At 47.0% G+C, this 14,108-nt stretch overlaps 2 protein-coding genes across 3 annotated transcripts in view; one reads left to right on the top strand and one right to left on the bottom strand.

The window, feature by feature from the left end:
• The window catches only part of JAM2 (junctional adhesion molecule 2), a 62,498-nt gene extending 49,385 nt beyond the window's left edge, over nt 1-13,113 (bottom strand). The window contains exon 1 of one of the 2 annotated variants that reach the window (XM_074971309.1): nt 12,677-13,113. In XM_074971309.1, coding sequence (XP_074827410.1) covers nt 12,677-12,731 — 55 coding nt within the window. In that variant the 5' untranslated portion in view covers nt 12,732-13,113. The remainder of the gene's footprint in view (nt 1-12,676) is intronic. The other variant, XM_074971314.1, reaches the window with a different exon arrangement.
• Nucleotides 12,702-14,108, top strand: part of MRPL39 (mitochondrial ribosomal protein L39) — a 42,411-nt gene continuing 41,004 nt past the window's right edge. Inside the window, exon 1 of the mRNA XM_074971286.1 lies at nt 12,702-13,049. The gene's annotated coding sequence lies outside the window, so the exon portion shown is untranslated. The remainder of the gene's footprint in view (nt 13,050-14,108) is intronic.

Below are 14,108 nucleotides of genomic sequence, written 5' to 3' on the forward strand. Positions count from 1 at the left end.
CTCCGCACAGAGTACATCAACAGAAAGAGCGATTTTTCTGTGGCTACGCAAGGTCTGATGGACCACCCAGGATGCTTCACTGACATCAGTGTTCAGTGGTCGGGGAAGCTGCATGAAGCTCAGATCTGTTCAGAAAGCTACAACCAGGGACTTTTTTTCTTCAACTGGCAGATTACCATTGGCAATGTTGAAATGCCACTAGTGATCCTGGGTGCCCGGTCTTCCCTTTGCTCCCCTGGCTCATGAAGCTGTACGCCAGTAACCACTTTGACAGCACCAAGGAAAGATCCAACTACCAGCTCAGCAGGTGCAGAATGACAGTTGAATGTGCTCTTAGTAGACTGAAGGGAAGCTGGCATTGTTTACTGACAAGGTTGGATCTCAGTGAGAGACATATCCTAACAGTTATAGCTGTCTGCTGTGTCCTGCAACATATATTTGTGAAGCAAAGAAGGAAATGTTGCCACTGTGGTGGAAAGCGGAGATGGAGCAGCTGTCTGCTGAGTTAGTCCTTGTGTCTGGCTGTCCAATCAGAAGAGATCAATGCAGAGCTATACAGCTCAGGGAGGCTGTGAAAGAGCACTTTAACCATGAGCCATAGTAATGCAGTGTGGTGCACTATGCTCTACCTGACCCTGATGTTTTGGGGACCTGTTAGGAATTGTGTGGTGCTTCATGCACATCTGTGAACATAACACTGATGCTTGCTATATATTTATGACTATTACACTGTGTTTGTCACTGATCCAATCTGTTGTGTCACTGTGTACAACAAGTGAGGCACACGTTGTGAACAAATAAAGATGAGTAACTCTCTAAAAAATTCTGTGCAAGTTAAAAGCAAAATACATGAGAACCTTAAAGAAGAGGAAGGAACATTCATGTCCATTGTAGCTTACATATATATCAGCAGTGGCTCTCAAGGGTCCATGCATGTAAAGCTTTGATTGACCTTCATGTTCCTCGATATGGAATGGTAGGGGTAGGGATGCAGCCCCAGATGCCACATGGAACACTGTCGGGGGGTATAGGGAAGTGCTATACTGGAGTTCTCCATGGAATGCAAAGGGAGGTGAGCCTGGGATTGTAACATTTGTGTTTGCTGCTAGAAAAGCCCCATTATGTCCTAATGTACTCCCCTCTCTCATTCCTGGGCCTGTCTCCCGTTTCCCTCTTCATACAGTCCGCAATATTCATCCTCAAGGCCCTCTGTTCATGGGCTGATGCAGCACTGGCTTGCAGGACCTCACTGAACAGGTCATCCCAAGTCCTCTTCTTTTTGCTCCTTATCTGGCTCAGGCATTCCATGGGTGTGGAGGGGGAGACCCTCAACGCCACAATGGCAGCAGTTACAGATAAAACACACATTTTACATTGTCAATATAGTCCTACTGGAAAGCAAAAAACATAAGATTCAGAACGCCTGTCCCTTGCACCCCTAAAGTTTTAAACAAAACATGCTTATTGACACTTCTGCTTCAGCATGCTTATGCACAGTGCCATTCACACCACCGGCCATGGTGAGTATGGCCTGCCAGAGGTGAAGAAAATGACGAGAGAATTGCTCAGTTGCATGAAACCATGAGTACAGGGCAATGGGGTTAAATACAGGCACCATTTTCCACAGGCAGTGGTGATTTTAGCTGATCTCTCACTCCTGAGAATAACAAAGGCAGAGAGCACAACTGCTGCTGGCATCCCAAAGTCACCTGGGCCCACATGCTGCTAGCCTGTAAATTCAACAGGTGACATTGAAGTATATCATCGCCTGACATGGGAAAGTTTCCTACCCTAGAGGAAGGAAAAGGAGTCTAAACCTTTGGGAGAAGACTGCAGAGTACCACCATGAAAACATTTCCTCCAGAGCTCTCAGGCTGATTCAAGGGACATCCCTGTACACAGAAGCTGCTCCATATGGCCCTCCTGCCTAAAATCTATAGGGGAATGAAAAGCAGATAGCAACTCTCTCTCTCTCTCTTTGTTGTACTGCTACCACTTCTACTACATATAATTAACTCAAAGTCACTAGCTGTATCCTGGTAAGTTAGGGATGCCATCACTGTAATGGGAGATACATTTACCTGAGGTCCCTTCCCCTGCATTGGGCTCATCTGTGATCGATTGCCAGGACTGACTGGACTGCAGTAGAGTCTCAAACAGGTCCTGGCTTGTGGTACAGCTGGCTCCCCCAGTCACATGTCCCTCATCCCCCTTCATCTTGCTGTTCATGCCAGGAGCCTGTGACTCAGGCTCCTCGGAGGTATCCATAGTGGTGTGTGGAGCGGTGGCGGTGTCTTCACCAAGATGGCATGCAGCTTTTTGTAAAAGTGGCAGGTCTGTAGCTCAGCACTGGATCAACTGTTGTCCTCCCTGGCCTTCTGATATGCCTGCCGCAGCTCCTTCACTTTCACTTAGCACTGCTGCTGATCTCTGCCATACCCCTTCTCCTGCATCCCTCATGCAATCCAATTGTAGATGCCCACATTTTTGTGCATGGTCTGTAGCTGTGCTTGCACAGTGTTTTTCCCCTCACAGGTCCAGGAGATCCAATACCTCCTGTCTACTCTAGTCTGGAGTGCACTTGGAACACGTAGCTGGAATGGTCAGCTGGGCAGTTGCACATAACGGTGAAGAGCTCCTAGGTGTGCCAAGATGGACAAATCAGGAAAAGGGCATTTCAAAAATTTGCAGGGTTTTAAAAGGGCAGGGCTTCTGGTCTCTGTGACCCCTGGGCAGTGGAGTTCACAATTGTGACCACAGCAGTCAGTGTGGGACAGCTTCTGGAGGACTGTTAGGGTTGACACAGGCAACACAACATCTGCATTCATGCAGCACTGACCTCAATACATCAACCATGGCTCAACGCCACTCAGGAAGACGGTGTTACTATGTTGGCATAACAGAGAGCTTACATCAGTGGGAGACATATTTAAGTGTATACACATACACAACTAGGTCAATGTCAGGTGACTTCCATTGACCTAACTTTGTAGTATAACTCAGGCGTGGGCTGCAAGAGTTTAAGAACCTTTATAACAATATAATTGTGCCCACACTAGGTCTTATAATGGTATGATTATTTTAGTAGAAACAAAAAGAAGTCACAGCCCTAACCAAAATAATTATCCTGGCACAAAAAACCTCCCTGTGTTTAGATCAGGCTTAACTTCTCTCCACTAATAAATCTGGACAGGAGCCAGATTAATTTCATTCTAAATAAAATGTTATGTCCTGAAGCAAAAGGCATATTCTGCCATTGCTTCTATGGCCACAGAATTATAGACAGTATAGAGCAGGGGCGGACAAACTTTTTGGCCTGAGGGCCGCATCGGGTGTCAGAAATTGTCTGGAGGGCCAGTTACGGGAGGTTGTGCCTCCCCAAACAGCCAGGCATGGCCCAGCCCCCACCCCCTACCTAACCCCTCCCTGCTTCTCGCCCCCCCAGGACCCCCCCACATCCACTCCTGCCCCCCCGCTCTCTGTCCCCTGACCGCCCCCAGGCCCCCCACCCCTAACTGCCCGCTGCCACCCATCCAACTCCTCCTCTCCTTCCTGACTGCCCCCCCAGGACCCCTGGCCCATCCAACCACCTCTTCTCCCTGACCGCCCCCAGACCCCCCGCCCCTAACTACCCTCCACCGCCCCATTCCAAACCCCCTTCCTTCCTGAGTGCCGCCCCCAGGGACCTCTGCCCCATCCAACCATCCCTTCTCCCTGTCCCCTGACCGCCCCCGGAACTCCTGCCCCCGTGCAACCCCCCTGTTCCCCGCCCTCTGACCGCCCCGACCCCTGTCCACACCCCCGGCCCCTGACCACCCCCTGAATTCCCCTGGCCTCTATCCAACCCTCTTCCCCTACTCTCTGCCCCCTTACTGCGCTGCCTGGAGCACCAGTGGCTGGTGGCGTGGCTGCACCAGGACAGGCAGCCGCGCAGCCCGGCTTGAGCCGGCCACGCACCGCGCAGCGCAGAGCACCGGGTCAGGCTGGGCTCTGCAGCTGCACTGCCCCAGGAGCTCGCAGCCCTGCTGCCCAGAGCATTGTGCCGGCAGTGCAGTGAGCTGAGGCTGCGGGGGAGGGGGAGTAGTGGGGAGGGACCGGGGGCTAGCCTCCCGGGCCAGGAGCTCAGGGGCCAGGCAGAACAGTCCCGCAGGCCAGATGTGGCCCACGGACTGTAGTTTGCCTACCTCTGGTATAGAGCCCGATTTATAAGTCTGATTTTCCTCACCCACATCTTTGCATCCTTTATAGGCACGGTTGGCAATTTCCTAGGAAAAACTAGTTTTGGACAGGGTGTTGATAAATACCTGTTTAAACCACGAAACCACAAAGAATAAAATTAGGACTATAGTAATGAAAATTACTGAAAAACATTTAGCAATTTGATAATAGTTTTGCAGTTATGTTGTCTGTATTTTTAATTAAAGGAAATAAAATTAAACAAAACAAGCCTCAACCTAATGCTTTATGCTATTGACTTGGCTACCCCAAAAAGAAACTGAAATTTTTGAATCTGGGAATCTCCTTCTCTTTAGGAATGCAAATTTTATTTTTGTTTAGCAAATAAAGATGGTGAATTCCCAGATTCTGAAGTTGAAGTCTTTGTGGTACACTCCCAAACTAACTATCCAGTCCAGTCCTCTGTCTCCTGATCTGGTGTGCAGCTGAACTCTGGGAGCACAGGGATTCAAGTCAAAATATTTCAGTATGACGAAAGGGGCAAGACCGCTTGACTCAATTAATGGATATTGAGAAAATTCATGAAAATGGCAAGAGAGAGAATCTTAGATGCAGAAATTGAAAAGAAAAAGTGATTTGGAAGGCAGACTGTATGAGAAGACATTTTGCAAAGTACAGTTGAAAAAACAGACAAAACAATCACTGGTTTCAGCTAAATGTATGTGAGTACTGGCATCAGATTGAGGATGAAGGTACTAATATAATAATACCTCATTGCCATTGCCAGGTACATCAAAGGAAAGTCAGATCCAGGTCAGCCACGAACCAGGAGGAAGCATCACGGTTTTTCAACCACAAATGTTCGCAACAAAAAGAACTCCAGAATTGAAACAAAAAGCTAGGCTTGAAATTTGGAAAAAAAATATGGCTGTAATATTTCCTTTTCTGTTACTGAACATGCAAATTTTCAAGCAATGGATTAGCTACCGAGGGCCAGATTACAAAGCACCCAATCAAAAGCAGATAACTGGTGAACTGTTAGATGCAGTCACTGATAGCTTGAGGGTAGAAGCATGCAACAAATTACACGGAAAAGCAGTTACATTAACACAAGATGGCTGTGCACGTTACTCCAATGAACTGGGTGCAGTTAGAACAGGGGTTCTCAAACTGGGGGTCATGAGGTTATTACATGGGGGGTCGTGAGCGGTCAGCCTCCACCCTAAACCCTGCTTTGACTCCAGCATTTATAATGGTGTTAAATATATTAAAAAGTGTTTTTAATGTATAAAGGGGGGGGAGTTGCACTCAGAGGCTTGCTATGTGAAAGGGGTCACCAGTACAAAAGTTAGAGAACCACGGAGTTAGAGAAAAATGAGGTTTACGTATCAGCAGTTGACACTGGAAGCAATAAGACTGAAAAGTACTGTGTTTCAGTGTCCAGGGAAGTCAAGGCATTAGCAAATGACCCGTATAGTTGTGGTTGTTAAGAGTTACCTGACAGACAATGGGGAAAAGATGCAAAGTGTGAGAAGTGAGTTGGAACAAGATATCAACAATTTGGTTACATATAGATGTGCATCACGTTGGCTAATTTCACTTGACAAGACCTTACACCAAGTCCTTTGATGAAACATGTAGATTTACAAAAGTATTTCCATATTCACCATCAGCCTGGAGCCTCGTTAAAAGAACGCTAAGGATCTGTAAAACCCCAAATCCCTGGTGACACACGATGGACCAGTCAAACAACATGCCTGGAAATGTATGTTAAAAGTCAGCCGCATTGTCTCAGGATTGTGAGCCATCATGAGGTAGAACTTGAAGATAGAGTGGTCAATATAATTAATAATCAAGGGATTTACTGAGAAGCAAAGAACTTGATCAGTCAATTGAAACTGGTTGTTGTGGCACTTGACATACTCCAAAATGGACACATCAATAGTTGATGTTATACGTATTTCCTGATAAGTGGAGATCTTGCACCACACAAAGCAAAAGTATAAAAGAGTTCCTGAGGCAATTACTCCTGTACACATGTTGGCCAACTTCCCTCATCCAAAGTATGCAAGAAAGGAATTGTCAGCTGAAGAAGAAGAAACTGGAAGTCAGTGGTTGCTCAGCAAAAATCCTGACTTTCTGCCATATTTAATTGCATTTCTAGCAGAAGGAGCTCCATACTAAAGATCAATTTTTCATCCACTATTAAGGCAAATGCTTCACCTGTAACATGGTAGAAAAATCTGAAGTTCCAGTGCTGATATTCCATGTGACTTCATAGAACTGGGGGTGCAACTGCATCAGTGTTCAGCAAGCACAGAATGAATCAATTCAAAATGAGAAACGGGCGCAGTCTATCCACTAAATCAAAGTTGGTCTTATGATACAGAATGCTGCTTGGCCAAATGGACCTGGACTGGTAGTCTGCAGCTCTGCATGCTTCTCATTGCTTAATGCTTCTAGCCTACAACTCTGCATTGTTGTTTTCATATAATCAAATGTTTTCAACTTTTGCTCATATAATATTGAAAACTGAAACTTGAGTCATGACGTGTACAACTTCCTTGAGAAAATCTCAAACCAAAGGGTATTCCGACATTCAGTATTATAGTTACACATATTAGTATTATGCCCACAACAGTTTTACTTTTTATTTGTACAACCCTAAGTTAATCTTCAAGTCTACTGCCTCATGTAACTACAATTCGGACACGTAAGTACAACTAAGTGCAATATGGTGTACATTAAACAAACAGTTTTTAAAATAGAGAATGCCTTACACTGGGACAAACTAGTTTTTTCCCAGGTTGGTAAAAAAACCTATGATTTTACCTGGTAAAACCACCCCTGGTTAATACTATGCCATTGCTGTTTATAATTCAAAGTTTTGCATGTGTGACCCTATGACATATTTCTTGGCAAATTTTAGGTGAATGAGACAATTTGTTTGAGATATGGATATTGGAAAATAGGTATAAATCATCTTTCATGAATTCTTATGTTTTTGTGTCATATTTTATCTCCAAGATGTTTTGGCACAAAAACTCCATATTTGGCTTATTCAAAGATTCTTGAAAATGGTCCTTTGCACTAGGGCAGTGGTTCCCAAACTAGGGGCACCATTTATTCAGGGAAAGCCCCTGGCAGGCCGGGCTGGTCTGTTTACCTGCCGTGTCTGCAGGTTTGGCCGATCGCGGCTCCCAGTGGCCGCGGTTCGCCGCTCTCGGCCAATGGGAGCTGCAGGAAGCGGCATGGGCCGAGGGACGTGCTGGCAGCTGCTTCCCGCAGCCCCCATTGGCCCAGAGCAGCGAACCACGGCCACTGGGAGCTGCGATCGGCTGATCCTGCGGATGCGGCAGGTAAACAAACTTGTCCAGTTCACCAGGGGCTTTCCCTGAACAAGCGGCGCCCCTAGTTTGGGAACCACTGCACTAGGGCTTTCCAAGAACTAGGAATATGTGTTTTGAACTTACTCAGAATTGAATTAGGTGGGTCAGAATAGTGCATTGTAACATTTGCCAAAGACACTATACTGCCTTTGTAAAGTCCTCATAGGGACATACAGGGCCTGATTTTCCTGTCAGTTTCACCAATGAAACTCCATTCACTTCAATACAGTTAATCCTGATTTACACCAACCTGAGCAAAAAATATCAGACTGATCGGACTTTGGAAACTTCATAAAAGGTCTGATGCACTTTTAGATTCATTGGTACCAAGGCTTAAATTCTAATACAGTATTTCCCATAGCCCCTCACCCCCATTCAGGGCTCTGGGCTTCAGCCCCATGGGGCACACGAAGGCTCAGGGCTTTAGACCCACAGGTTTAAAAAATTTACCGGAGCTCTGCTTCAGACAGCTCCGGCTTAATTTAAAGCCCTGATTGGGATCTTTCCACAATCACTACCACTACACATCTAGATTAATGCACTTATTCCCCTGGATCTTATAATTACCCCATGAACGCAGCTCATTCTCGTTCAAGGATTCTTTCAGGCCTTTTAAATTCTGAATGGGTAGCTCATAGCTTAGGAAGCTCACATGGTCTCCATCAGAGTACATGATGTAAATTGTCACGCACAGCTGCATCAGCAGACCTCTACCCATCCTACCCCCTCAAAAAGAAAAAAAAAAAAAAAAAAGGAAATCTGAAGACAAAAAAGTGCACTAACTTGGAACAACAACTGTAAATGTGTATCACTAAATAAAGAGACAAATAGCTTTCTATCTCCCACTGGAAAGGCAAGAAATCAAATAAGGAATTAAACAAAAAGTCCCCACTCCCATATAGGCGAAACAAACCAAATGAACTAGTCTTTTCTCAATGCCTGGTAGCTGTAAGGGAGAGAAGAAAAAGAAGAGCCAGTAATAGGTACTTTCCCACCGATGCTGCCTACAGCCCTCCCTCCTTATCCCCGGCTGGCCACCCTCTCCTCAGCAGCAAATCTCTTACCCTGTCAAGAAGGTTCTGCTGTGGGGAGTAGTGGGGGGGGGTGGGGGGAAAGAGGAAGATGGTACTGTAGAGGAAGTGACCTCCTTCTCCTCCACTCTCATATAGGAGATGGCCAATCCATGCAATGGGAACCTTCACTCAGGCTACTGAAGGCTAGATCAGGGGTAAGCAAACTATGGCCTGCGGGCCGCATCCAGACCGTCAGACCTTTTAATCTGGCCCTTGAGCTCCCGTCGGGGAGCGGGGTTGGGGGCTTGCCCCACTCCATGCGTGCCATGGCTCAGCATGGCTCCCGGAAGCAGCGACATGTCCCCCCTCTGGCTCTTACGTGTAGGGGCAGCCAGCCACAGGGCTCCGCACGCTGCCCCCAAACCAAGTGCCAGTTCTGCCGCTCCCAATGCCTGGGAACTGCAGCCAATGGGAGCTGCAGGGGCAGCGCCTACAGACAGGGCAGCGCACAAAGCCACGTGGCTGGCACCACGCCTCCATGTAGGAGCCAGAGTGGGACATGCCACTGCTTCCAGGAGCTTCTTGAGGTAAGCACCACTCACAGCCTTCCCCCCTGCCCTCCTCCCACATCCCTGCCCCAGTCCTGATCCCCCTCCTGCCCTCCAAACCCCTCAGTCCCAGCCCAGGGCACCCTCTTGCACCCCAAACCTCTTATCCCCAGCCCCACCCCAGAGCCTGCACCCGGTGCCCTCACCCCTCCCCTGCACCAGCTCAGAGCCCCCACCCCGCACCCCAACCCCCTGCCCCAGCACAGAGCTCCCTCCCACACCCTGAACCCCCCATTTCTGGCCCCACCCTGGAATGCACACCCCCAGCCCAGAGCCTGTACCCCCTCCTACACCCCAACCCTCTGCCTTAGCCCAGAGCCCCTTCCCATACTCCAAATCCCTCTGCTCCACCCCCAGCCTGCAGCCCCCTTCAGTACCCCAAACAAAGCCCTCATCCCTGGCCCCACCCCAGAGCCCACACCCCCATCTGGAGCCCTCACCCCAACCCCCAACTTTGTGAGCATTCATGGCCTGTCATACAATTTCCATACCAAGATGTGGCCCTCAGGCCAAAAAGTTTGCCCACCTCTGGGCTAGATTATCTCACTCTAGTGGCCATTGTGAATTAGTGAGATACTGCTACATATACATTTCAGTTCAAAATGTTATTTCCACACACAACCTCAGAAACAGATGTCAGATCTAATCACTAAAATGAGAAGAGGTTGGAGACACCAAAACAAATTAAATGTATGATACAAAACTATAGGGTATTCAGTAAAATATATTCTATGTATGATACATTCTTATCAGATGTTTGGCATAATTTGCTGCATATGTACGCAGTGTTAATCGGAAGATTTCTTATCCACTGTTACAACTTCTCATGTTTATATTCAGTGTGCACTCTGGGAAGGGCAATTTTTTTCCTGATTTACTTCCCTTTTCTGTTTTGCTTTAAAAAAGAGTTACCGTTTGAACCATGCTGTCAATAGAATGGTGTCAAGTTTCTGAAACTGCAAGGGAAAGTTTGGGGTTTCTCTGTTTTACATAATACATTAAAACTTTCTGCAGACATAGAAAAATTTCAGCTCCGATACCGCTTTTTTATTTTTATAAAAATCACCCTGAAAACTGCCTTACTGAGGCAGATGAACAACTTGCTTTGAAACAAGCCTACTTAATAGGTTACATACAGTAGTTTCAATATGTTCTCTGTTTTTATCAGTACATGTTCCCCCCATTTGTACTGAAGCTGTTTGTTTTTATTTCTATGGTGGATACATATTTTGGCTTTTGCTCCTGGGCGCAAAGAAAACAATAATAGTTTTGTTCACTTGAGGCCTGATCCAAAGCTCTACTGAAGTCAATAGCACTCCACAAGAGTTCAGAGGTCCACCCACGAATTGCTATTTGAAGGAACATGAGGTAAAGAACTGCAGAATCTGACACAGTATTGGAAAAGATTATATTTGTATTGCATTATTGACCACAGTAAGACACTTACTGCGTCACCATAACAGGGTCCTGACATCAGCCAGAGACACGTGCACAAACAAGTCGACTTACATCAACCTAACTGTGCAATATAGACCAGGCCTAAGCTACCACATTGATAGGTGCGGTATGAGACCTAAACATGCAAGCAAACAGGTTGGTTTTACAGGCAAGGGTTTGGTATTATTTATTATTATTATTGCAGTAGTGCCTAGAAGCCCCAGTCGTGTACCAGGACCACGTTGTGCTAGGTGCTGTACAAACACAGAAAAGGCAGTCCTTGCCTCGAAGAGCTTTTGTTTGTTCTTGACAAATCTATGTAAATAACAAGCACCCAAGTTAACTTCCGTCTTTGACAGGATTACTACCAAGTGGAGGGGGAAGCTGTAGATGTGATATAGTTTGACTTTAGTAAGGCTTTTGACATAGTCCCACATGACATTGTCATAAGCAAACTAGGGAAATGTGATCTAAAATAAATTATTATAAGATGGATGCACAATTGGATGAAAGGTTGTACTCTAAGAGTAGCTAGGAATAGTTCGCTATCAAACTGGGAAGACATATCTAGTGTGGTCTCACAGGAGTCTGTCTGCGGTTCAGTACTACTCAATATTTTCATTAATGACTTAGAGTATGCTTATAAATTTTGCAGATGATACCACGCTGGGAAGGGTTGCAAGCACTTTGGAGAACAGAATTAGAATTAAAAACAACCATGACAAACTGGAGAACTGGTCTGAAAGTCAATAAAGACAAGTACAAAGTACTATACTTCAGAAAGAAAGAAAAATTAAATGCACAACTACAAAATAGGAATAACTGGCTAGGCAGTAGTAGTTCTGAAAAGAATCCAGGAATTATATTTGTGGCTCTACAAACAGAATGAGTCAAGGATGTGATACAGTTGCAAAGAAGGCTAATATCTTTCTGAGGTGTACATAAGACATGGGAGATAAGTGTGTCACTCTACTCAGCAGTGGTGAGACCTCAGCTGGAGTACTGTGTTCAATTCTGAGCATCAAACTTTAGGGAAAATGTGGACAAATTGGAAAAATTTGAGAGGAACAAAAAATGATGAAAGGTTTAGAATACCTGATATATGAGGAAAGATTAAAATAATGTGGTATGTTTAGTCATGAGAAAAGAAGACATGGGCAGGGCCTGACAACAGTCTTCAAATATGTTAAGGGCCATTATAAAGAGGACAGTGATCAATTGTTTTCCATATTCACTAAAGCTAATGCAAGTAGTAATATGTTTAATCTGCAACACAGGAGATTTAGGTTAGATATTAGGAAAAAACTTTTTTTAAAAACAGTAAAGGGAGTTAAACTCTGGAATGGGCTTCTACAGGTGGTTGTGGAAGCCCTATCATTAGAGGGGTTTTTTAAGAACAGACTGGACAAACACTTGGCAGAGATGGTCTAGGTGTACCCCCTCAATGCAGGGGGCTGGCCAGAAGTCCAGGTCCCTTCCAGCCCTGCATAGCCTTCCTCTGGCCAAGGCGATGCACCTCTCCATTCAGCAAGGGGTCCCCCTCACTGCAAACTCGCCTTCACCGAGCTCCTAGGGGAAGCTTAAAGCAACAGGTTGGAAGGAAAGGAGCCCAGCCACCTTCTGGAGGAGTCAGCAGCTCCTCGCCCCCCAAACTGGTCCGACCAACAGCATTACGGACTAGCGCAGAAGATATCCCGCCACCCCAAGCGATAAGCCCCGCTCCATCCTTTCCAGTTCCCGCATCCCTTTGCGCTGGACGCAGCCCGCTCCGGGGCCCGCTCCAGCCTGCAGAGGGAGCGGGCCGTCCCTGCTCCCCCCTTGCAGGGAGGCAGGGCCACGACTCCCAGCACAGCAGGGGGATCAAACCCCGCCCGCGGCTAGCTCCCCGGAGACAGAGCGGCTCCGGCCCCGGGGCTGCGCGGGGCGAGCGAGCCCCGGCAGCCGGCCGAACAAAGGGCGCCGCGAGCAGCGGGGCTGGGGCTGGGGCTGGGGCTGCGCCCTGCCCTCCAGCAGGGCCCGGCCGCGGCGGAGAGGGGAGCGACGCGCCACTTACAGCACAGAGCCCCCAGGGTGCCGAGGAGAAGCGGCAGGAGGCTGCGGCTCGCCATCTTCCAGCACCAGCTGCTTCCCGCGAGGCGGCTGGAGCAGCTCCCTGGGCGCCTCGGCTAGCGGGACTCCAGCGGCGCCCTGCAGGCGGGGGCGGGGGCTCTCCGGCTCCCTCCAGCGGGGGCTTCTCGGGGAGTTGCGGGGAGGCGTCTTTCAACCGCCCAGGCTGGGTGTGAAGGAAGGTTTCTGCCGGATCCTAGCACTGCCCGTCACGCTTCAGGGAAGACGGTCCCAAGAGCGGAAAGGACTGGGGCCGCTTCTATATGTTGGTCAGTGTTGTCCTTATCCGGCACAGGTTCCCCGCTGCCACGGCAGGAGAGGTGAGACACAGCCACCCAGAGCCGGTGGTGGGGAAGGGTGGGGCAACCTTGAAATGAACGGAGAATTCCAGCTGTAACGGGAATCCTATCTATTCTGGCTTCAATAGCTAAGCTAAGCCAAACCAAGCCACCTTCCAGCCCCTGGTTTCAGAGTAACAGCCGTGTTAGTCTGTATTCGCAAAAAGAAAAGGAGTACTTGTGGCACCTTAGAGACTAACCAATTTATTTGAGCATGAGCTTTCGTGAGCTACAGCGCACTTCTGTGCAGCTCTGAACATGCATGTTAATCTTGATGAATTCCTGATCGTCTTCTTGGCCATGCACAGTGGCATGCACACTTGGCATGCACAGTGGAAACGTAACTTTTCTTTTACACTAACACTGTGAAATCATCCCAGTTTCCTACGCAGCTGCCCCACGCCCTGGAACAATAGCTTGCACTGAGCGTAGTTTGAACAGAAAAATAAAACATCTCTGATTCTATGTGAGGGTAGGTTTCAAGTATTATTTATTATTATTATTTATTATTTATTTATTTATTTATTGTATTTGTTTATGTTCCAGTAGCACTCTCACAGTGGTGGGCTCAGAAGAGCCAGGATCCTTACTTCAAAGATTATATAGGGATTGATTTTTGTGATCATTGAAGTCACTGGCAAACCTACTGTTGTCCTCAATGGTACAAGATTGGATTTATACAACAGACAAATAGTTATTACATTTAACGTAGTAAGCCTGATTTTCCGCCACTCTCTTGCACCATGTGAAGTCAATCTGTGTATAAAGTTGCACTTTCCACCTAAAAGCGGCAGGTGCAACAGGACTCTTTGCTGCTTTTACAGATCCAGACTAACATGGCTGCCCCTCTGATTTTCCACCTATTTTACACTAATTTGCAAAGAGTGTAAATGACTCCACAAGGGGGAGATCTAAGCTGTTTTTACATCTTAAAGATATTCCTAGGTAAAACACATAACTATTAAGTCACTACAAATGTAAAGTGTCTTTACAAATAGTTATGAATCAGTTCCACACTTGCAATCACTAGACCTGCCAGTG

Source organism: Natator depressus, chromosome 1, assembly GCF_965152275.1.
Source record: "Natator depressus isolate rNatDep1 chromosome 1, rNatDep2.hap1, whole genome shotgun sequence".
Taxonomy (NCBI): Eukaryota; Metazoa; Chordata; order Testudines; family Cheloniidae; genus Natator; species Natator depressus.